The 22,672-nt window shown below is 40.3% G+C and overlaps 1 protein-coding gene across 3 annotated transcripts in view; it reads right to left on the reverse strand.

Moving 5' to 3' along the window:
* TRMT11 (tRNA methyltransferase 11 homolog) overlaps positions 1-14,950 on the reverse strand; it is a 60,362-nt gene extending 45,412 nt beyond the window's left edge. For 2 of the 3 annotated variants that reach the window (XM_061131434.1, XM_061131433.1), the window contains exons 1-3: positions 14,822-14,950; positions 6,161-6,226; positions 4,398-4,471 (exon numbers count right to left, since the gene is read on the reverse strand). In XM_061131434.1, the coding sequence (XP_060987417.1) occupies positions 4,398-4,471; positions 6,161-6,226; positions 14,822-14,893 (212 nt within the window). In that variant the 5' untranslated portion in view covers positions 14,894-14,950. The remainder of the gene's footprint in view (positions 1-4,397; positions 4,472-6,160; positions 6,227-14,821) is intronic. The other variant, XM_061131435.1, reaches the window with a different exon arrangement.
* Between the last annotated feature and the right edge of the window lie 7,722 nt (positions 14,951-22,672).

The raw sequence follows: 22,672 nt of genomic DNA on the forward strand, positions 1-22,672 counted from the left end.
TGAGAAATCTGTATGCAGGTGAAGAAGGAACTGCTAGAACCAGACATGTAACAATACTGGCTCAAAATTGGGAAAGGAGTATGTCAAGGCTGTATACTGTCACCTTGCTTACTTAACTTATATGCAGAGTACATCATGAGAAATACCAGGCTGGATGAAGCAGAGCTGGAATCAAGACTGCTGGGAGAAATATCAATAACCTCAGATATGGTGATGACACCACCCTTATGGCAGAAAGCGAAGAGGAACTAAAAAGCCCCTTAATGAAAGTGAACGAGGAGAGTGAAAAAGCTGGCTTAAAACTCAAAAAACTAAGATCATGGTATGCAGTCCCATCACTTCATGGCAAATAGATGAGAAACAATGGAAACAGTGAGAGACTTTCTTTTCTTGGGCTTCATTATCACTGTAGATGGTGACTGCAGCCATGAAATTAAAAGGCGCTTACTCCTTGGAAGAAAAGCTATGACCAGCCTAGACAGCATACTGCAAAGCAAAGACATTACTTTGCCAACAAAGGTCCATCTAGTCAAAGCTACAGTTTTTCCAGTAGTCAAGTATGGATGTGAGAGTTGGACCATAAAGAAAGCTAAGCACCAAAGAATCGATGCTTTTGAACTGTGGTGTTGGAGAAGACTCTTGAGAGTCCCTTGGACTGCAAGGAGATTCAACCAGTCCATCCTAAAGGAAATCAGTCCTGAATATTCACCGGAAGGACTGATGCTAAAGCTGAAGCTCCAATATTTTGACCACCTGATGCGAAGAACTGACTCTCTAGAAAAGACCCTGATGCTGGGAAAGACTGAAGGCAGGAGGAGAAGGGGATGACAGAAGATGAGATGGTTGAATGGCACCACTGACTCAGTGCACATGAGTCTGAGCAACCTCCGAGAGTTGGTGATGGACAGGGAAGGCTGGCAAGCTGCAGTCCATGGGGTCACAGTCAGACACGACTGAGCAACTGAACTGAACTGAAAAAGCAGCCAGGGATATTATTTCATAATGTTACACAAGTATTACACAACTATTTATTGTGCCATTACTCAAATGCATTCATCAAAGATATGAGCTTTGAAGGAAGCATATAAATCTGGTTCTCAATAAGCTATTTTAAGCCTATAAGATTTATCTTTGGAATTCAAACATCTCTCAGAGTCATAAATTTTAATATGCTAATATACAGTGATAATTATTCAAATGACATGTTTTTTAGTTTTGTTTCCATTTTCTGGTCATTTTTGTTGACTAAGTAAAACTCATTAACAAGCTTCAATTTATGAGATTAGATTTAGCAATGCAGCTAGTTTTCAACTGTTGTTGTTAAGTCACCAAGTCGTGTCCTACTCTTGGGACCGGATGGATTGCAGCACGCCAGGCTTTCCTGTCCATTTCCGGGAGTTTGCTCAAACTCATGTCCATTGACTTGGTGATGCCATCCAACCAGCTCATCCTCTGTTGCCCCCTTCTCCTCCTGTCCTCAATTATATGGGGGTTGTAATCTACTCAATAATAAAGCATTGCTAACCATATTAACAAAACTAGATATATGTAAAATCTTATTTGCACTGCAATATTAAATATAATTTCCAAGCAAAAAGAAGGAAGTTCTCAGAAATCTGTCAAACTGTTCAGGGGGCTAGAGGGGAGTGTTAAAAAAAATAAAGCAAGGACAGCATAAGTTTTTCAGTTTTAAAATGCTAGTTGAAGAGCTAATCAATGAATATAGTAAAGTTGCAGGATATAAAATTAACACACAGAAATCCCTTGCATTCCTATATACTAACAATGAAAAAACAGAAAGAGAAATTAAGGAAACAATACCATTCACCATTGCAACAAAAAGAATAAAATACTTAGGAGTATATCTACCTAAAGAAACAAAAGACCTATACATAGAAAACTATAAAACACTGATGAAAGAAATCAAGGAGGACACAAACAGATGGAGAAACATACCGTGTTCATGGATTGGAAGAATCAATATTGTCAAAATGGCTATTCTACCCAAAGCAATCTATAGATTCAATGCAATCCCTATCAAGCTACCAATGGTATTTTTCACAGAACTAGACCAAAGAATTTCACAATTTGTATGGAAATACAAAAAACCTCAAATAGCCAAAGTAATCTTGAGAAAGAAGAATGGAACTGGAGGAATCAACCTGCCTGACTTCAGGCTCTACTACAAAGCCACCGTCATCAAGACAGTATGGTACTGGCACAAAGACAGAAATATAGATCAATGGAACAGAATAGAAAGCCCAGAGATAAATCCACGAACCTATGGACACCTTATCTTTGACAAAGGAGGCAAGGATATACAATGGAAAAAAGACAACCTCTTTAACAAGTGGTGCTGGGAAAACTGGTCAACCACTTGTAAAAGAATGAAACTAGAACACTTTCTAACACCATACACAAAAATAAACTCAAAATGGATTAAAGATCTAAATGTAAGACCAGAAACTATAAAACTCCTAGAGGAGAACATAGGCAAAACACTCTCCGACATAAATCACAGCAAGATCCTCTATGACCCACCTCCCAGAATATTGGAAATAAAAGCAAAAATAAACAAATGGGACCTAATGAAACTTAAAAGCTTTTGCACTACAAAGGAGACTATAAGTAAGGTGAAAAGACAGCCCTTAGATTGGGAGAAAATAATAGCAAATGAAGAAACAGACAAAGGATTAATCTCAAAAATATACAAGCAACTCCTGCAGCTCAATTCCAGAAAAATAAATGACCCAATCAAAAAATGGGCCAAAGAACTAAACAGACATTTCTCCAAAGAAGACATACAGATGGCTAACAAACACATGAAAAGAGGCTCAACATCACTCATCATCAGAGAAATGTAAATCAAAACCACAATGAGGTACCATTACACGCCAGTCAGGATGGCTGCTATCCAAAAGTCTACAAGCAATAAATGCTGGAGAGGGTGTGGAGAAAAGGGAACCCTCTTACACTGTTGGTGGGAATGCAAACTAGTACAGCCACTATGGAAAACAGTGTGGAGATTCCTTAAAAAACTGGAAATAGAACTGCCATATGACCCGGCAATCCCACTTCTGGGCATACACACTGAGGCAACCAAATCTGAAAGAGACACGTGCACCCCAATGTTCATCGCAGCACTGTTTATAATAGCCAGGACATGGAAGCAACCTAGATGCCCATCAGCAGATGAATGGATAAGGAAGCTGTGGTACATATACACCACGGAATGTTACTCAGCCATTAAAAAGATTTCATTTAAATCAGTTCTAATGAGATGGATGAAACTGGAGCCCATTATACAGAGTGAAGTAAGCCAGAAAGATAAAGAACATTACAGCATACTAACACATATATATGGAATTTAGAAAGATGATAACCCTATATGCAAAACAGAAAAAGAGACACAGAAGTACAGAACAGACTTTTGAACTCTGTGGGAGAAGGTGAGGGTGGGATGTTTCAAAAGAACAGCATGTATATTATCTAGGGTGAAACAGATCACCAGCCCAGGTGGGATGCATGAGACAAGTGCTCCGGCCTGGTGCACTGGGAAGACCCAGAGGAATCGGGTGGAGAGGGAGGTGGGAGGGGGGATCGGGATGGGGAATACATGTAACTCTATGGCTGATTCATATCAATGTATGACAAAACCCACTGAAATGCTGTGAAGCAATTAGCCTCCAACTAATAAAATAAATAAATAAATAAATAAGTTAATTAATTTAAAAAAAAGTAAAATAAAATGCTAGTTGAAAATGCAGTTTAATTTCCAAACCCAAAGACAGATTTTTCCAACAATGAAAAAAGAAGAAAGGAAAAAAGAATAGATACTAATGATGAAAGCCAGAAAACACTCACGCAGGATAAATGAGAATGACATCATTATATTAATTCACATCAAGATATTACAATCAGAATTACACTAGCAAATAAAACAGTAAAACATATTTTATGGCAGGCTTCATTTTTTGTCATCTTACACTTCACCAATCTGTTCATCTAATTAAAAACCATCTATAAGAAAAACTAAAAAAATTTTAGGCTTTCAATACTTTGGTTATAATTAAATGTGGCATTTTTCCTATGTAATAACACAGCATTTACATCTTAAACCATACGCTTGCTTAATATAGAAGTTTTAAAAAGTTATTCTAAAGCACATGTTTCTGCATTTCATCATTGAGATTCTCTCATCCACAGTTTGAGTAGGTAACTCTCCTCTGTTCTCTCGTCACCATCCAGTGGCAAATACACGTAACTACAAGCTAAACTGAGCTCCCCGCAACAATCAACCCCTTCTACTTTCTGCCAATATAGCAAAAAAAAGGACAGAGTGGTTATGAGAAGTCCAGCTTACACTCATGCAGGAGAACATAATAAGTTGTTCTTACTTGGCACACACTGTCCGTTTCATTAAGTTTCTGGCAATATCCTCAGAGGGAATGCTAAGAATCCAAAAAGGAGACTGAAAGAAATAATAATATACAACTTACTTTTAAGTGGTTTTATGACCTTATTTAAGAAGTCAATGAGAAGAAATTCCTATTTGCTACTTTTATCTGAGAATATATAATCTGACACTAACCAAAATAAAAAACTACTCCAATAGTGGAAAAAAATTAATTAACAGATAACCTGTTAGGATAATTCAGTACAAAATCAGAATACTTTTAAAAATGACCATATAAATGAAAACATTTTGTACTGCAAATTTAAGGTTATTTACACTTAAGGTTAATTTCATGTATTGCGACCAAGAATTAATGCACATTTTACCCTTAAGTATAATCTCAAAATTTTTTATTTTTGCTAATATTTTCTTATAATACAGCTATTTTGTTTTGAATTACTAAGTAATATGTCTGAGTCATCCCCTTTTTTTTTTCTAGCTAGCTTTGGCCACCTAAGAGTGTGGAGTCTCTGCAATAACTATGATGAAAAATTATATGGAGTATATTATTCAATTATCACTTATTATTTTATCCAAGGAAAAAAGTTCAAGTGCATCCCGAGGGTTTTAATACCCAAGATTATAGGCATCTTTGTGCTCCACCCAGATAACCTCTCGCCAGAATGCAGCAATATATAGTAGGACCCCAACCTCAGTTCATCGCCCTCACCCAATTATATCCACATGCTCTCTCTTTTCCTCCTCCATCAACAACTGAAGTTCACTCAGGAGTAAAAGTCCAACACCAGGGGACTTTCAATTTAATTAGTTCTCTCGCTTTTTATGAGAAGTCCTCCCTGCCAGACCCAGTCTTGATTCCAATTTTTACACTATCCTACAAAAAAATTCAAAATAACCCAAATAGGGGAAAAGACAGTAACCTTAGTATTATTTTTATTAGGAAAAATTTAAAAGCCTGCTGAATGAAGTGAAATCATTAGATAAATTATGATTGAGTTAATTGATGGAAAATATACAGCCCTGTTAGTAGTGAATGCTAAGCAGAGGTATGTGACTGTATTAATGCTATCAAATGAAAAAGAGATACAGAAGTTCACTGCTAGTATTACAACTAAGGGGGGAAAACATATAACAAAAGATTAGAAGGCAGTCTACCCAGAAAGGGTTTATCTGTCCTGCCCAGACGGACAAAGCTTTGTCAGTCTCCCCAGGAAGGTTTAATCAGATGTCTTTGAATATGTGAGAAGGAATACAGCCCGCTTAATAAACATGTCTTGCTTAAAAAAAAAAAAAAAAAAAGTCACGTCAAAGAAGAATTGTGAATGATTATTTTTCTATTTTTTTAAACTTCCCCAATACACTGATAAACTGTCAAACACAAAATACATGGCTCATAAACTCACAATTTCACACAGGCATAATTAATTTCAAATTATAAAATGAGTATCAAAAGTAAGTCTGAAATCCAGCCAAATTCTAATTATACCTCATCAACAGAAGACAGACCTCTTTTCAATAAAGGGACAGATACAAATTATGGTAAACTACTGAAGTAAAATGTAAAAACTAATCAAGTAAATGTTGGAGATGAATCTAACTTTCCAAAACAAAAAAATTTCCAAAATATCCTTTTTATTCAACTGCCCTTAAAAACAGACACAAGTAACTATAAAGACATAAATTTAAGATTTCTAAGGATACTATATATATATAGGTCTAATAAAAAATATAAATTCAACTTACCTTTCCATAAGTTTCCTGACTACTGGTGAACTGACCTCCAAAAAGTGAAAGCAAAGACTTTATCTCCTATATTGAAAATATTAGAGAATACATTTTTAACACATGGAACTTAGAAGTATAATAAAATACAGTTATTAACATAATTTTAAAAAAAAGAGAGGGGGGTTTATTATCTACCTAAAGGGCTTAAATGTCAATACCAGACAAATTATAACTCTGGGTTCTGAAAATATTTAACAGTCACAACCATGGGAAGCAATTTCTGAGAAATTCTAGAATAAAAAAAAAAAGTTGTCAAAAGATTTTGAGAAAATGCCCTGATTTCTGAAAAGGAAAAAGCAGATTGCAAAAATGATATCTGACAATGGATCAATAAAAATAAAACCATTAGATAATTTGAGGATGTTCAGAAAGGAAATAACATGTTTGTAATGAGGTTTAGGGCTCTTACGTCTTCCCTTTAAATATTAATTTCATAAACATTTTTCTCCTTGGCTTTAGGATTACAAATTTTCAATAGGAAACAATATACTTTATGTTGAACACCTAGGTATTTTAAAATTTTATCAGCTTAAAACAAGGCTAAATATTCATTTTCATAAATATCTGGCTTTTTCCAAATTTCAGATTATTTCTTTAACAGAGAGGTGCAATAAACAATATTATACCCAGAGATGTGGAAAATTGTATGGCTTCTTAAAGTACATATGGTCAAAATACTTTCTTAAAGAATTGTTCTAAGTTATAAGGTCAGAGTATCAATTTGCCTTTACCACTGTTCAACTGGATGCTGTACTGTTTTTAATTAATTAAATATATGAAAAATAGCACTTCTGTTGTTTTAATCTTTTGATTACTTGGATAGAAAATTATTTTTAATGTATGTTTAAAAGCTGTATTTGGAACCATTCTTTCTCTAGAAAATAAAATCATTAGTTATGTATTAATTTATGATTAATGAAGGCCAATAATAGAATTTTACTAAATGTCAGAAGAGAATCCTTTACAGATTAAATTTGCTGTCTTGTCCAGTTAATTAGATGAATAAATATATGTTGAATTAAAAAACAGACAAGTGATTGGGGAGCATCACTATGGATTAATTGAATAAGTACAAGTTATGGTAAGTTAACCTCCTTTCTGGATAAAATCACAGAACTAGAAAGAGAATACAACAGTTACTTTAAAAACATCAAGAATGCAAAGTTGAAATCTGTTCAGACAGTTCATATAGCCTATGAAGCAAATACTCTGTATTGGTAAACACGAGATGAGGATACAAACCTTATAATTTATACTGCTAACAAATTTTATCTCCTCAAATAACATAAAGCAGGTAGACTCCCACTCTGCTGGGTGGGTCTTACACAGGATGAAACCTACTGAGAGGGTGCCTACGATCCCCTTTCCCCTCAGGCAGGAGAAGGAACAATTAACATCAAGCCCACCGCCAGCCCTGGTCACCACAGGACTAAGTCCACCCAGACTATGAAAGCCCTCTACCTCAAAACCAAGGAGAACGGGAGGTTTGTGCAACTAGTGCCTTATCTGTTTTTCCTTTTGTTTGTGCAACAAATCTTTTTTTTAATCCCAGGTACTAGAAGGTGCTGCATTCACTTGAATCATATGGACAGACCAAGAACTAGCAAGACACTATCACGAAATCACTGAAGGTAGTCCAATAGTTGGAGAAGGCGATGGCACCCCACTCCAGTACTCTTGCCTGGACAATCCCATGGACGGAGGAGCCTGGTAGGCTGCAGTCCATGGGGTCGCAAAGAGTCAGGCATGACTAAGCGACTTCACTTTCACTCTTCACTTTTATGCATTGGAGAAGGAAATGGCAACCCACTCCAGTGTTCTTGCCTGGAGAATCCCAGGGATGGGGGAGCCTAGTGGGCTGCCATCCACGGGGTCACACAGAGCCGGACACGAGGGAAGTGACTTGCAGCAGCAGTCCAATAGTTATTTTGCAACACAGGTGACACAGATTTAAACAGGAGGCGGCATTCGACCTCGGAGGCAGGCCACAATTTGGTGGCCAGTTCTTCCAAAGAGCAGCTCTGTGATTGTATACAAGAATATTAACTTCCCTCAACTCCCAGTTCCCTCATCGATAAAACAGGACTCAGTTACCTCAAAGGGTTAAGGAGATCTATAGCAAAAAGAGCAAAGAACCTAGGCTGTAATTGAAGGAATCAAGATAGTGATCACCACAACACTGTCCTTGAAGTTCAGTGAGTCAAGAAAGCAAATAAGACTGACAATTATACTACTTAAAAGAAAAAATGAAGTTATAGATTAAGTTTCTTGGCCAAGAATGATTATTGTTCACTCCTTATTAAAGCATATTATGAATTCATAACATGAATTCATACATTCATAACATTTTCAAAATTCTGCTCTTGGAATACAGTTAGAAATGAGCAACAGGTTAAAGCATAAAGGTTCCAAGCATTAAAAAAAAAAAAAAAGTGAGGATTATTCAAAATTTTATGGCATAGGATTAGCACTATTACCCAAAATCTAAGAAATGACTCAAAAGTCAGAGTAAATGTGATAATCCATGTTTCAAACTGAAAAGCAAAACATGTATTAAAACTACCACATCAACCTACTTGGAAAAAAGCAAAGCAAAAATTTTATTCATCACATGGCAAATTTACTTTTAGTTGAGAATCTTTTTACATCAGGAACAAAGAATTTAGACATTGGATACAAAAATATGGCATGATCTGGTACATACCTGATGCATTAATTCACATGAGCTTTGCAGTTCTTTTAGCCACTCACTTTTTCATCCACTTAGTTCACTTCAGAACCAGCAGTAAAATCCAGGTGTCTGAACTTTACTTTTAGTACAATAAGGCGGCTGCCAACTAAAACTGGCCCTGATTAACTGCACAGAGGCAAAACCAGAACCATATTTGCACTCTTAATCTTTCACTTTAAATCACATAGGCAGCTACTCATTACAGCTTTCCGGTCTGGCAATTCTAATAATGTGTGTGTGTGTGTGTGTGCGCGCGCGCGCGCATGCATGCATGCACGCACACACACATGCATGCACACTCAGTCAAATCCAACTCTTTGCCACCCCATGGACTGTAGCCCGCCAGGCTCCTCTGTCCATAGAATTCTTCAGGCAAGAATACTTGAGTGGGTAGCCACTGCCTTCTCCAGGGGATCTTTGCCATCCAGGGATCAAACTCACATCTCTTGTGCCTCCTGCATTGGTAAGCAGGTTCTTTACCATGGTGCCATCTGGGAAGCCCTCTAACATTAGATGGGTCCAAAAGCATCCTTTTGATTGCCTTCCCCAAAGAGATCCTATTTCACTCAATTCAATATTTATTAAATGACTAATATATGCAAGGCATTGAGCTGTGTAAAGATACATAGTTACCCTGCGGGAGCTAGGGTCTAGTAGAACTAACATTTACCCTAGTAACTGAAATGTGAAGTGTACAACAGTGAATGCCCTTTAAGAAGCAGATAATAATAATAATATACTAGAGTACAAAGGAAGAAAAGATTGCTTCAGTTTTAGAAGAAAAGTTTCAATGGAAACTCACTTTAAGCCCTGAAACACAGGGAGAATCTATACAGAAAGAGAACTTTCACTTTCAGTGATGGCAATTCAATTCAAATCTAATTCAGGTAATTCAGATTAAGCCTCCTGTTGAGAAGAATTTAAAAAAAAAAAAAAAAGACCTCTACTTGAAGGCATGAGAGATGACAAGAATTACCAAATCAAGATCCAGGACAGGGCAGAAATCTCAAGGTAAAGTCACTCTCTCCCTGGGAAATATATGGAATCCAAGAGTAGCGGTGAAGGTGGACAGCTTAACGGAGCCAGAAGAACAAAAAAGAGAACAGGGCCAACAATGGGAAGGAAAGAAAGTTTGATAAAACCACCCAGTTTAGACTGGAATCCCCCAAAACTACGCACATTATCAAGTGTGTTCAAATCAGAGCAGAAACAGACTCAAGGCCTGAAAACAGATTCAGCAATCCTGGAGTGTTAATGCTCCTATCGTCAAGAGCATTCGCATCATCCCAGCCTTCATATATTTCTAAAAATAAATTTAAATAGAACTATATTAAACTTTACTAAATAAATTTAAATAAAACTATATCTGGCATGTATTTTAAAAACACCCAGCACACATATGAAAAAGAAGCAAGAGAAACTGACCCACAGGACCCCTTTTATCAATTATATGCTTTAACATAACAGTGTTTTCTATATTGAAGAGGATAAAAGACAAAATTAAAAATTTGGGCAGAGGACTGAAAAAAAAAAAAAAAAGAAATTGAGCATCTGAAAAAGAATCAAGGAAAAAAATGATAAACCTAAAATAAACAAGTGTGTGGGCAAATCTAAATGAACACTGACTATACAAAATCAATAGGCTGAACAGTGGCAGAGGAAAGACCCAAACAAAACGGTGGGAATGACAGGGAAGGGTATCTGGCTGCACCGTTTGTGGCGGGAGGTCTGGGAGGGTGCAGAGGAGAAAATCATGCAATGGCAGGCTTTAGATGCCAGACTCAAGTTTCAGCCTTAGGACAATGGAGACAGAAGAGAGGACCGAGCTCTGCGGAGATGAAACTGGCATGAGGGAAATACACTAAGAAGAATTTAAGAAAGAAGAAACGGGTTAAAAATCAGCAAATACTAGGGACGCTATTTTCAAGACTGCAGCCTAACCACTCCATTCTCCCTGCATTACCTGACTACAGGTTCTCACCCTCCTTGGCTTCTCTCTACTTCCACCCTGGTGGATTAGAATCCTACAGGATTCTCAGTGGTATCCCTTCTCTGGTACTCCAGCATTATCTTTTTAAAACACAAATGATTGTGAGTCACTTCATGATTTAAAAAGGAAAAATGTTTGCTACTTCTTGGCTTAAAAAGGCAGGGGTGGGGGGGAAAGCCAGTGGTGCTCCATAAACTAAAATAAAATCCAAATTACTTCCAACAGTTTCAAAACGCTCCAGAATCTGGATCCTAGCCACCTCTCTAGCCTCACTATCTGTTACTTCATCCTCCTTCCCCACACAAGTCACACCCAAACCACCATAAACAACCACCCCTCTGGGCCTCTACACTTGCTTTTCTCTCTCAATGAAGGGGGCTCTCCAGTCCTCTTCATCCCCAGAGTATCTTCCTTATCAATTAAGATCTAACTAAAATGTTACTTCCTCCATGAGACTCTATGTCTTTGCACCTCATCTTGCCAACACACCTCCTCAGCAACACATTAGTCCTGAATCAAAGCAGCAGTCTTCCTCGCAAACTCGTAAGGCCGGTGAACTGAACACAACTGAAGAGAATCACAGAATCCTGGCACAATCACAAATACATGCTCTTCACCCCAGTTGAGTTTTCAGCATCACTCTAACACCCAAGTTCTTCTCTACTCAATTGTTTAGCTCATCAGCTCCCTCTTTGCTTTCAATGATTATTTCAAATTTTTCTCAATTTCTCCATTCAACTGCTTGGTCCTCTATCTTTCAAGAAAGTAAGTACCTTGACTCACTCATTACCTAGAAAATAGCCCTGTAGGCAACTACCCACACCTGCCCTAAGTCTCCTCTGCCCAAGCTCCCATCTATGGAAAGGCCAACACCTCCCACTGTTGGCCTTATACCCACTTTCCCCTTCCCTCCAGCCTAAAAACACACCAATTTCTCCAACAGGGAAAGGGATTCTCCCTCGACTCTAGGTCTCCCGCAAACTGTTAACCAATCTCTTACTTTCCTTTCTTTTGTTAAGAGCAGTCTCTCTCTGCTTTCTCATTTTCTAGTGATCACTAAACCAAATAATCTGTTTCTCCCCTAAAACTATACAACCACTCTAGAAAAACCCTAAAGCTTTACCCACTTGATTTCTTTGGTCTCATAATAAAAAACAGAGACATCAATTCGCCGACAAAAGTCCATACAGACAAAGCTATGGTTTTTCCAGTAGTCATCTATGGATGTGAGAGTTGGACCACCAAGGCTAAGCCCTGAAGAATTGATGCTTTCAAACTGTGGTGCTGGAGAAGACCCTTGAGAGTCCCTTGGACGGCAAGGAGAGCAAAACAGTCAATCCTAAAGGAGATCAGTCCTGAATATTCACTGGAAGGACTGATGCTGAAGCTCCAATACTTTGACCACCTGATACGAAGAGTCGACTCACTAGAAAAGACCCTGATGCTGCAAAAATTGAGGGAAAGAAGAGAAAAGAAGTGACAAAAGGATGAGATGGTTGGAGGGCATCACTGGCTCAATGGATATGAGTCTGAGCAAATTCCAGGAAATAGTGAAGGACAGAGAAGCCTAGTGTGCTGCAGTTAATGGGGTCGCAAAGAGTCGGACACAACTTGGCGACTGAACAACAAGAACAACTCTCTTCCTATTCTGACGCTTGCCTACCTTCCTCATCACCTTCTTTTCCCACTTCCCCTTAATATCAATCCTTCCAATGCTGTACTTGGCCCACTACTCTTTTTGATGCTATGCTTTCTCTGAATAATTTTGTTCTCTCTCCTAGAGTTCATATACAAAAGACTTCTAAATATTAGTTACCAGCCCAGGCAGCTCTATTAAGATCTGTGCATACTCATATTCACTGCCTCCTCGTCATCTCTGTTTGATGTGACACAAACATATCAAATTCAGCATAACCACAATTTAAATCTTACTTCTGCCTGTGCTATTTTAAATGGAAACACCTTGATAACCATCCCAGGAGTCATCCTTGATCGATCCCTCTCCCCCCCACCTTCAACCAATCATCTAACCTTCAATCCCCATCATCAAGCCCTGATGATTTTATCACCGAAACATTGTCCCAATGTATACAGCCATCTTATTCCTTGCCCTAATTCAGGCTTTCTTAATTTATTAACAAGACTATTCCAACAGACTCACCTCCTAGCTCCTGATTACCCTCAAATCCACCCTCTGTACTGCTTCCAAAGTGACTTTTAAAAAATCTGATTTTGTCACGTCTTTACTTAAAATTCTTCAATAAAATCTCGTTCTAAGTTCCAGAGTATTTAAGGCTTTGCATTTTACGAACCCTACCCTTCTCTCCAATATTTTGGCCACCTGATGTGAAGAACTGACTCATTGGAAAAGACCCTGATGCTGGTCAAGACTGAAGGCAGGAGAAGGGGATGACAGAGGATGAGATGATTGGATGGCATCACTGATGCGATGGACAGGAGTTTGAGCAAGCTCCAGGAGTTTGTGATGGAGAGGGAAGCCTGATGTGCTGCAGTCCACAGGGTCACAAAGAGTTGGACACTACTGAGTGACTGAACTGAACTGACCCTTCTCTCCCAGGCTTCGCTGGTGGCTCAGTGATAAAGAATTCGCCTGCCAATGCAGGAGACACGGGTTCGATCCCTGGGTTGGGAAGATTCCATGGAGAAGGAAATGGCTACCCACTCCAGTATTCTTGCCTGGGAAATCCCATGGACAGAGAAGCCTGGTGGGCTAGAGTCCGTGGGGTTGCTAAAGGGTTGGACACAACTTAAGACACTACAACAACAATCCTTGTCTCCCGCTCTCTTGTCATTCTTTGCTACATATTTGGTAATTCAGTAATAATGAATAGCTTGTAATTCTAATTTACTTGTGTCTCTCCCTGGCCTGGCTAACTTCTACTGTCTTTTAAGTTACAGTTCAAGTGTCATACCCTCCTGAAAGCCATCTCAATGGGAACATCCCCCACCCCTCAGATTTCCCTTCCATATGCTGGTATTTCACTGCGTGTCTATCACTGCACTTATCAAAATTATTTCATAATGCTCTGTTTATGCATCTGGTCACCCTTTAGTCTAAACGGTCAACTCCGTGAAGACAGAAACTCTGTCATCATTATATCCCCAGCGTCCAGCACATTCTATTACATATATTCTTAAAATCTTTCTTGAATAAATAAAAATTTCCCCTACTTTTCATCATTCAACCCTAGCACCCACATTCACCACCACTACTCCAACCCCCATGAAATTTGAGCCGCGTATTCGATACTTAAAATACTACCCTAAGCATTTCTGTCCGCTGTCTCTATTTTCCCATAGACGAAGAGCTTCAGCAGGAAGAGGACGGGTCATATTCACCTACCTGCTGCTGTTGCTAAGTCGCTTCAGTCGTGTCCGACTCTGTGCGACCCCATGGACGGCAGCCCACCAGGCTCCTCTGTCCCTGGGATTCTCCAGGCAAGAACACTGGAGTGGGTTGCCATTTCCTTCTCCAATGCATGCATGCATGCTAAGCCGCTTCAGTCGTGTCCGACTCTGTGCGGCCCTATGGACAGCAGCCCACCAGGCTCCTCTGTCCACGGGATTCTCTAGGCAAGAATACTCGAGTGGGTTGCCATTTCACCTACCTAACTCCGGTTAACTGGCACAAGGACAGAAGAATGAATAAATATGCTTAGCGAAGCTGAGAAGCTGTTTCGGACTTCTCTCTCACATCCTCCCGGGGCTCAGAGCCGTCCCAGGGGCCGAAGGACTGGGGGGGACGAGTGATCTCCCCGACAAGCACAGACCCCCAATCCCCGCGGGCTCCGACTGGGCGGGTCGCCTCCACCCGCACATCAACCCCCACTGCGCCGTCCTCTCCCGCCAGAAGCAGTGGACGGCCCTGCGGGCTCACCGGAAGGCGGAACTCCAGGTGCTCCTGTGCCATGAGCAGAAGATACCTGTTCAAGATACCCGGCGGCGCCATCGCAGCAGCCCACGACACGCCTGCGCGGTCCAGAGTGTCTCACCGTTTTCTTCCCCCACAGACCACTTCCGCTGGGGCGGAGTCTGAGCCGGAAGCGGAAGTAGGGCGAGCCGGGCTCTGACCGGAGTTTCCCAGCTGTTGAAATTTGAACCCTGCGGCTCCCGGGGAGGCTTCTTCCGGTGCTAGGTGCGTGCTAGTTGAGGCCACCTTGTACCAGGAGCTTGTGTGAGATGCTGCGTTGTGTTCCAGAGCAGGTTGCGATGAGACAGTGTAGTTCCCAGTGATCCTCCATCTGAAATGTACTTTTAACTTTCCCTGCTACTGCTAAGTCACTTCAGTCGTGTCCGACTCTGTGCGACCCCATAGACGGCAGCCCACCAGGCTCCCCGGTCCATGGGATTTTCCAGGCAAGAGTACTGGAGTGGGGTGCCATTAACTTTCCCTACAACTCTTCAGATCCGAGTTCTTCAAACTGAACTGAAATTTCACTTATTTCCGTGCAGACTTATCCAACCACTTTAGGCTTGGGGACTTACTTAGCTGGACCACAGACTCAAGATTTAGTATGCTTTTTATATTTTCAGTAACTTTCAAAGATACATGCCTTGTAAGCCAATTAGAGTCAGCTCTTGAGGAAGGTCATCTCTTAAAAGATCCATTCTGTACCTCACAGAAAACAATGTTCTCCTCAAAGTAAGTACAGTTGATCTTTGAACAAGATGGATTTGTACTGCTTGGGGTCCAGTTATATGTAGTTGTTGTTGTTTTTCCACTGAGTACTACTAAAGTACTACAAGATTAGAGGTTGAAAGGGCTTGAGGTCCAGTTATATGTGGTGGTTGTTTTTCCACTGAGTACTACTAAAGTACTACAAGATTAGAGGTTGAAAGGCCAACTATAAATTTTTACACAGATTTTCAACTTTGCAGGGATTCGATACCCCTAATCCTTCCCCAAGACACCCCCCACCCCATCTTGTTCAAAGGTCAACTGTACTTGAGTTGTGTTGTTACTCACGTGACAAGTCCACAGCCAATTGTATATTAAAACAGTGATGTTCAGTTCCGTCGCTCAGTCGTGTCTGACTCTTTGCGACCCCGTGAACATGCAGCACGCCAGGCCTCCCTGTCTATCACCAACTCCTGGACTCCACCCAAACCCATGTCCATCAAGTTGGTGATGCCATCCAACCATCTCATCCTCTGTCATCCCCTTCTCGTCCTGCCTTCAATCTTTCCCAGCATCAGGGTCTTTTCAAATGAGTCAGCTCTTTGCATCAGGTGGCCCAAGAATTGCAGTTTCAGCTTCAACATCAGTCCTTCCAATGAACACCCAGGACTGATCTGCTTTAGGATGGACTGGTTGGATCTCCTTGCAGTCCAAGGGACTCTCAAGAGTCTTCTCCAACACCACAGTTCAAAAGCATCAATTCTTCGCCCCTCAGCTTTCTTTATAGTCCAACTCTCAAATCCATACTTGACTACTGGAAAAATCATAGCTTTGACTAGACAGACCTTTGTTGACAAAGTAATGTCTCTGCTTTTTAATATGCTATCTAGATTGATCATAACTTTCCTCCCAAGGAGTAAGCATCTTAATTTCATGGCTGCAATCACCATCTGCAGTGATTTTGGAGTCCAGAAAAATAAAGTCAGCCACTGTTTCCACTGTTTCCCCGTCTATTTGCCATGAAGTGATGGGACAGGATGCCATGATCTTAATTTTCTGAATGTTGAGCTTTAAGCCAATGATGTAAGTTGCTTCTAACTATTCACACTGGCACAGATTTGATAGCAGATAGTTCGTAAGTTCTAATAATTTATATATTCTATGTATATGTTGTTGCTTTTGAGGATACTGAGTCTATCATGCTTTTGAGACCTGTTTTACATTCTACATAATATTGTGCAAAGTACAAAAGGGTTGGTATTCTGCATATCCCCACCATCAAGTGACAAGATCATAGTTGATGCTTAGTGGAAGCGATTAAGAGCATAGGCTGTTGTCAGTCTTAGGGTCAAACTTCAGTTCCACTATTTACCATCTATATGCTCTTAAGCAAATTTCTTTGCCTCTTTACGTTCAGTTTTATCAGAAATGGAATAATACTGCCTCCCTTAAGGGATTGTTCTGATTGAGATAATGTACATAAAGAGTTTAATAAATTGTATGGGGCAAAGGGGCTTCCCAGGTGGTGCTAGTGGTAAAGAACCCACCTGCCATCACAGGAGATGTAAGAGAAGTGTATTCGATCTCTGGGTTAGGGAGAGGGCATAGCAAACCACTCCAGTATTCTTGCCTGAAAAATCCCATGGACAGAGAAGCCTGGTGGGCTACCATCCATAGGGTTTCAAAGAATTGGACATGACTGAAGCGACTTAGTACGTGTAGGGCAAAAAAAAAAAAAAAATTTGAGGATATTTTTCTTCTCATAAAAACAACTGTATGAGAACTCCTCTTAACAAGCCATCTACTTTTTTTAGGTAAAATGTCTTGATAAGCCCACTTGAAGTAAGTGAGCCTCTGAATGTCTCTTGGCCAAGGCTTCAGAGGAGGATAAAACTACTAGATGTCAAAAGGGAGTTGTTGACTCCTTTGAGAAAAGAGGCCAAGGTAGACACAGAACTGATGAAATGTTACGGCAAGGATGTGCAGTGCTTGATAAACCCCCATCCCTCAAGTTTCTCAGAATGATTAAATACTACACATGAGGTTTTGATAGAACAGCTTTTTAAGTTTTAAAGAAATGCTGATTTTCACAGCTGGGTTGATTTGGTGCTGTGCAGAAACAGCAGGTGAGAATACTGGCCCTAAGAGAACCCAGATGAATTCAAGTTTCCCAGATTTTTCACGGTGAGATCCTTTGAGCTAAGGTTTAATAACTAAATCACCACTAATTCTTCACTCCAGAAATGAGCAGGAGAGCATCTGCATCATGAATCCCAAAGCGTTGGCTACATGGTCTGGGGAGATAGAAATTAACCCTGCATAGGCCATTAGGGTTAGTGTGGAACTACTCTGAGATCAATTAAACTGCCTTTGGAGGAATCACAGCTAGGACTCTTCAACATTTTGTGGCTTTCTAGAGTAGTTAAGCAGCAGCAGAAAGGTATGGACTTGGGAACTTGGTGTTCAAACTAGCATCTAGAGACTTGCAATTAAAAAAAAATCATTTTGTTGAAGTAAGTTCATTTACAGTATTGTGATAGTTTCTTGTGTACAACAAAGTGATTCCATTATACATATATATATTCTTTTTCATATCCTTTTCCATGGCTTATTATCAGATATTGAATATAGTTCCCTGTGCTATTCAGTAGGACCTTGCTGTTTATCCATTCTATATATCATAGTTTGCATCTGCAACTAAAAAAAAAAAAAAAAGAGTACTGGAAGGAGGTAAGAGGTTCAAATTCTGTCTTCTGGGAGCTGATCCAAAGCTCCATTTTTGTTTCATCTATCCAGGCAGATCTCTTAGAGACCTGGCTCCTCTTGTGAGATTGGAGCCTCTGGGATAGGCTGCTCATATTAAAAACCCAGAGGTATTCCTGGGAAGTCAGGAGAGGAGATTTTGCGTTCAGGTCATAATAGGTCACTACAGTGTTGAGACCAGTAGGACATAGTGAAGCTAGGAAATGAGAGGTATCAGGCCCAGCAGCAGAAGTGGGACAGTACAGCTAACTGAACGTCTAACACTTGAAAAGTGTTTAGATGTCACAGAGAACCACAGGGATTTGTGAATCAATGAGAAGGAGAAAAGTATTAAGACTAAATTTTTGCAACAAATTATAAGCAAGGGGATTCTGAGCAGTTCAAAGAGTACAGATTTGTTGTAACAAATCATAGAAGAACTATGAAAACGTCACTATAGTGAAGCAATCCTGAGGGGGTTCTGTTTCACAGGATTTCAAAAGAATACTCAGCATCTTCAGTCTTAATGAAGATAATTCAGGAAGAAAAGGAAAAAGAAAAAAAAACAACAACAACTGGCTGCTTTCAGGAAACAAAACTGAACAAAGTGGGACTCTTAAGAGTTCAAACTCAGCTCCTGGAGGTTAAATTTCCAACAAGCAAGATCTCCAGATGAGGATAAAAGTAGATCCCATCTTCCAGTCGAAAGACTCCCCAGAACAAACCTGAAGTCCCAGTTGCAAACTAGACCAACTAATTTGCTTCCTGTGAAGCATAATCTGTGCATACAGAAAAGTGTGAAGGGAAACAGGCTGGAGATTCAGCCTTCTCTCTTGGTCATCCTGCCACTTTCAAATAATCTAGGGCCATACACTTCCAGGCAGATGTAAGATGGCAGCATGATTGAGTTAGGCTGGAAACCAACTCTCCCCACCTGAGCAACTGCATGAAATTGAAACAATTTTTCCAAAAGGAGCCTAGGGCCTGCTGCCAAAATTAGGGATGCCTTTCTTCTTTGGGCCTGTCCTTAATTTCTTTCTCAATCTCAATGAGATTGAGATTGCACGATACCAAAAAATGGTTTCAGTCTTTTACTCCACTTCAGATACAAGGCCATGCAGGACCTGGGTATCATCTACACTGCTCCAGGCTTCAGTTTTGTAGCTTAGGTGGCTCTGTACATCTTTGAACAAATGCCATTTATTACTTCTCTTGGGCAGAACTAGTGTACTAGGCCTACGTTCACAGTGCATTTGCTTTATCTGAGCCAGATCTTTCATCTTTCTTTTTTTTCCTCCTCATTTTCCTTCTCTCGCTTCCTTCTCTCCTTCCTAAAATATAAGAAGCAAAATATGATATCTAAATAAAGGCTTTTGACAAGTGTACATGCTAAGTTGCTTCAGTCATGTCTGACTCTTTGCAACCCTGTGGACGGTAGCCCACCAGGCTCCTTTGTCCCTGGGATTCTCCAGGCGAGAATACTGGAGGGGGTTACCATGTCCTGCTCCAGAGGATCTTTCCAACTCAGGATCAAACTTTTGTCTCTTACATCTCCTGCATTGGGAGGCAGGTTCTTTACCACTAGGGCCAACATTTGTTTGCAGATACTAAGTAGGTGTGCAGCTTTCCCAGGGGAAAAAAAACACAGAGATTCTTATTTAGGCACAACTCCCAGTAATCACCATCTCTTGATCCTAGTTGCTTCCCATGAATAGGAAAATAATCATATGTAGTGTAGTTAGCTTCAGGTCCTAGAGGAAGATTTTCTTGAACATGTACTGTAACAGGGCCCAGAGAAGTTTTATTCAATCCCATAGGACACAGGTTCTCCAATTTAACTGCACACTGGAATTACCTGAAGACTTTTTAAAACTACAAGGCCTGGAATCTATCTCCAGAGACTCTAATTTGTCTGGCATGTGGCCTGAACACAGTTATTTTTTAAAAACTCCTCAGCTTTTATTTAATGTGCAGCCACCAGCATATCACCTGGGAACCACTGAGAAATGCAAAATCCTGCCCCACCCTACATCAGACACTCCAGTGTAGGGCCCAGTAGTCTGTTTTCAGCGAGCCCATGAGGTGATTAAAATGCACACTGGGGTTTGAGAATCACTGCCCAGGAGAGAGTGGCACGGATGATGGGTGGGCTTTGCGTCCCAGGTACCAGATAGCACGTTTTGCCTTCTTCGCACCCACCTTTGGGAAGAGAATGTATGTGATAAATTTGCAAAACACTGCAAATATTTTCTCAGAAGATATAACAAGAAAATATTCCTCTCTTACTAGCCAGAATGAGAATCAAAGACAAATCTTAGCTGAGAAAGTACCTAGTATAGCCTCCTGTGCTGTCACTTCAGTGGTGTCCGACTCTTTGTGACCCTATAGACTGTGGCCCACCAGGCTCCTCTGGCCATGGTGATTTTCCAGTATAACCTCCTAAAGTAGGTGATGTCTTGTGGCCCAGGCATGGTGATTAGAACTGAGGCTTCAGAGCAAGTTTTAAAATTCCAGAATGAAAGTGAGATAAATGTGTCCCCAAGGCAAGGAGAGAAGAAGTAAAGTGAGTCAAGATGGCAGGAGCTAGATAGCACTTTCCCCTTGCCCTGCAAATGTTTGGTTGGTAGCTGCATGAAATGCTTGGTGGGGGTGGATTCTTTGGAATCACAGAGGTTTCACACCTGAGTGATATTGGTCATGGACACTGCCATAATGCCAGGAAGGTCCTGACATCTAGGTTGTACTCTTGATTTTTGGATTGAAAGCTGCCTGAAATCATTATCATGGTGCTTGACCAGAGTTTGGTTTGTTATGGTAATGTTTTAAGAGATGCAGAAATTAAAATACGGTATTTCCTGACTGGTATTATGCATCAGTCACTGGGTTAAGGCAGTGGGAATACAAGGTTAAAAAATCATCCAACTAAGAGTTTTAAATCCAATGGCAAGAAATACACTATATTTCCTGGCTGGACTGTGTAAGGTCTATGCTAGGAAAATAAAATATCATGGACCACAGCTGATGGTACATTTAATGATGCTGTGGTTGAGGATGGGAAGTACCAGACATGACTCCCCTAAGGAGGTAACATTTTAACCTGGCCTTTAGAAGTGAACAGATTTTCAAAGGTGTGCTCAGTTTAGTTGAAATAGTAAAAAAAAAAAAGTCTGGCATGTGGACTATGAGTACAGGAGATAAAGCTGAAAAGGTTGATGAATAATCTTGAGAGGAAATAGGACATTTTCATAAGAAAGAAAATTGCATCATCAGGTCAGTAATTTAGAATGAACTCTGATGTAGGCTGTGTTAGAGAAGAACCAATAATGGAGGCAGAAAGCCCAGTCAACAGATTCTAGTAACATTCAAGGCAAGACAGGATGAGTGTCTGGAAAGGCAGAGACTCTGGACACTTACAGGAATGAACTGATTTTTGTTTCAGGGTCCTTCAAAATACACAGTCTGTATGATACCATAATGATACATGTCATCAGGGAGCGTCTGTGTGTGCTCAGTCATGTCTGACTCTGCAACCCTAATGGACTGCAGCCCACCAGGGAAGAATCCTGGTCTGCGTTGCCATGCCCTCCAGGGGATCTTCCTGACCCAGGGATTGAACCAGTCTCTTGCATTGCAGGTGGATTCTTTACCCACTGAGCCACCTGGGAAGCTCCTACATGTCATTCATTATATATTTGCCCAAACCCATAGAATGCACAACACCAAGAGTAAACTTGTTTTTAAGATAAACTATGAACTTTGGATGGTGACTGCAACCGTGAAATAAAAAGACGCTTACTCCTTGGAAGGAAAGTTATGACCAACCTAGACAGCATATTAAAAAGCAGAGATATTACTTTGCCAACAATGGTCCGTCTAGTCAAGGCTATGGTTTTTCCAGTAGTCATGTACGGATGTGAGAGTTGGACTATAAAGGAAGCTGAACACTGAAGAATTGATGCTTTTGAACTGTGGTGTTGGAGAAGACTCTTGAGAGTCCCTTGGACTGCAAGGAGATCCAACCAGTCCATCCTAAAGGAGATCAGTCCTGGGTGTTCATTGGAAGGACTGATGTTGAAGCTGAAACTTCAATACTTTGGCCACCTGATGCGAAGAGCTGACTATTTGAAAAGACCCTGATGCTGGGAAAGATTGAAGGCAGGAGGAGAAGGCTACGACAGAGGATGAGATGGTAGGATGGCATCACCGACTCAATGGACATGAGTTTGAGTAAACTCCAGGAGTTGGTGATGGACAGGGAGGCCTGGTGTGTTGCAGTCCATAGGGTTGAAAAGAGTCAGATACGACTGAGTGACTGAACTGAACTGATGAACTTTGGGGTGATTTTGATGTGTCAATGAAAGCTAATCA

This window comes from Dama dama, chromosome 28, assembly GCF_033118175.1.
Source record: "Dama dama isolate Ldn47 chromosome 28, ASM3311817v1, whole genome shotgun sequence".
In the NCBI taxonomy this organism is placed as follows: Eukaryota; Metazoa; Chordata; class Mammalia; order Artiodactyla; family Cervidae; genus Dama; species Dama dama.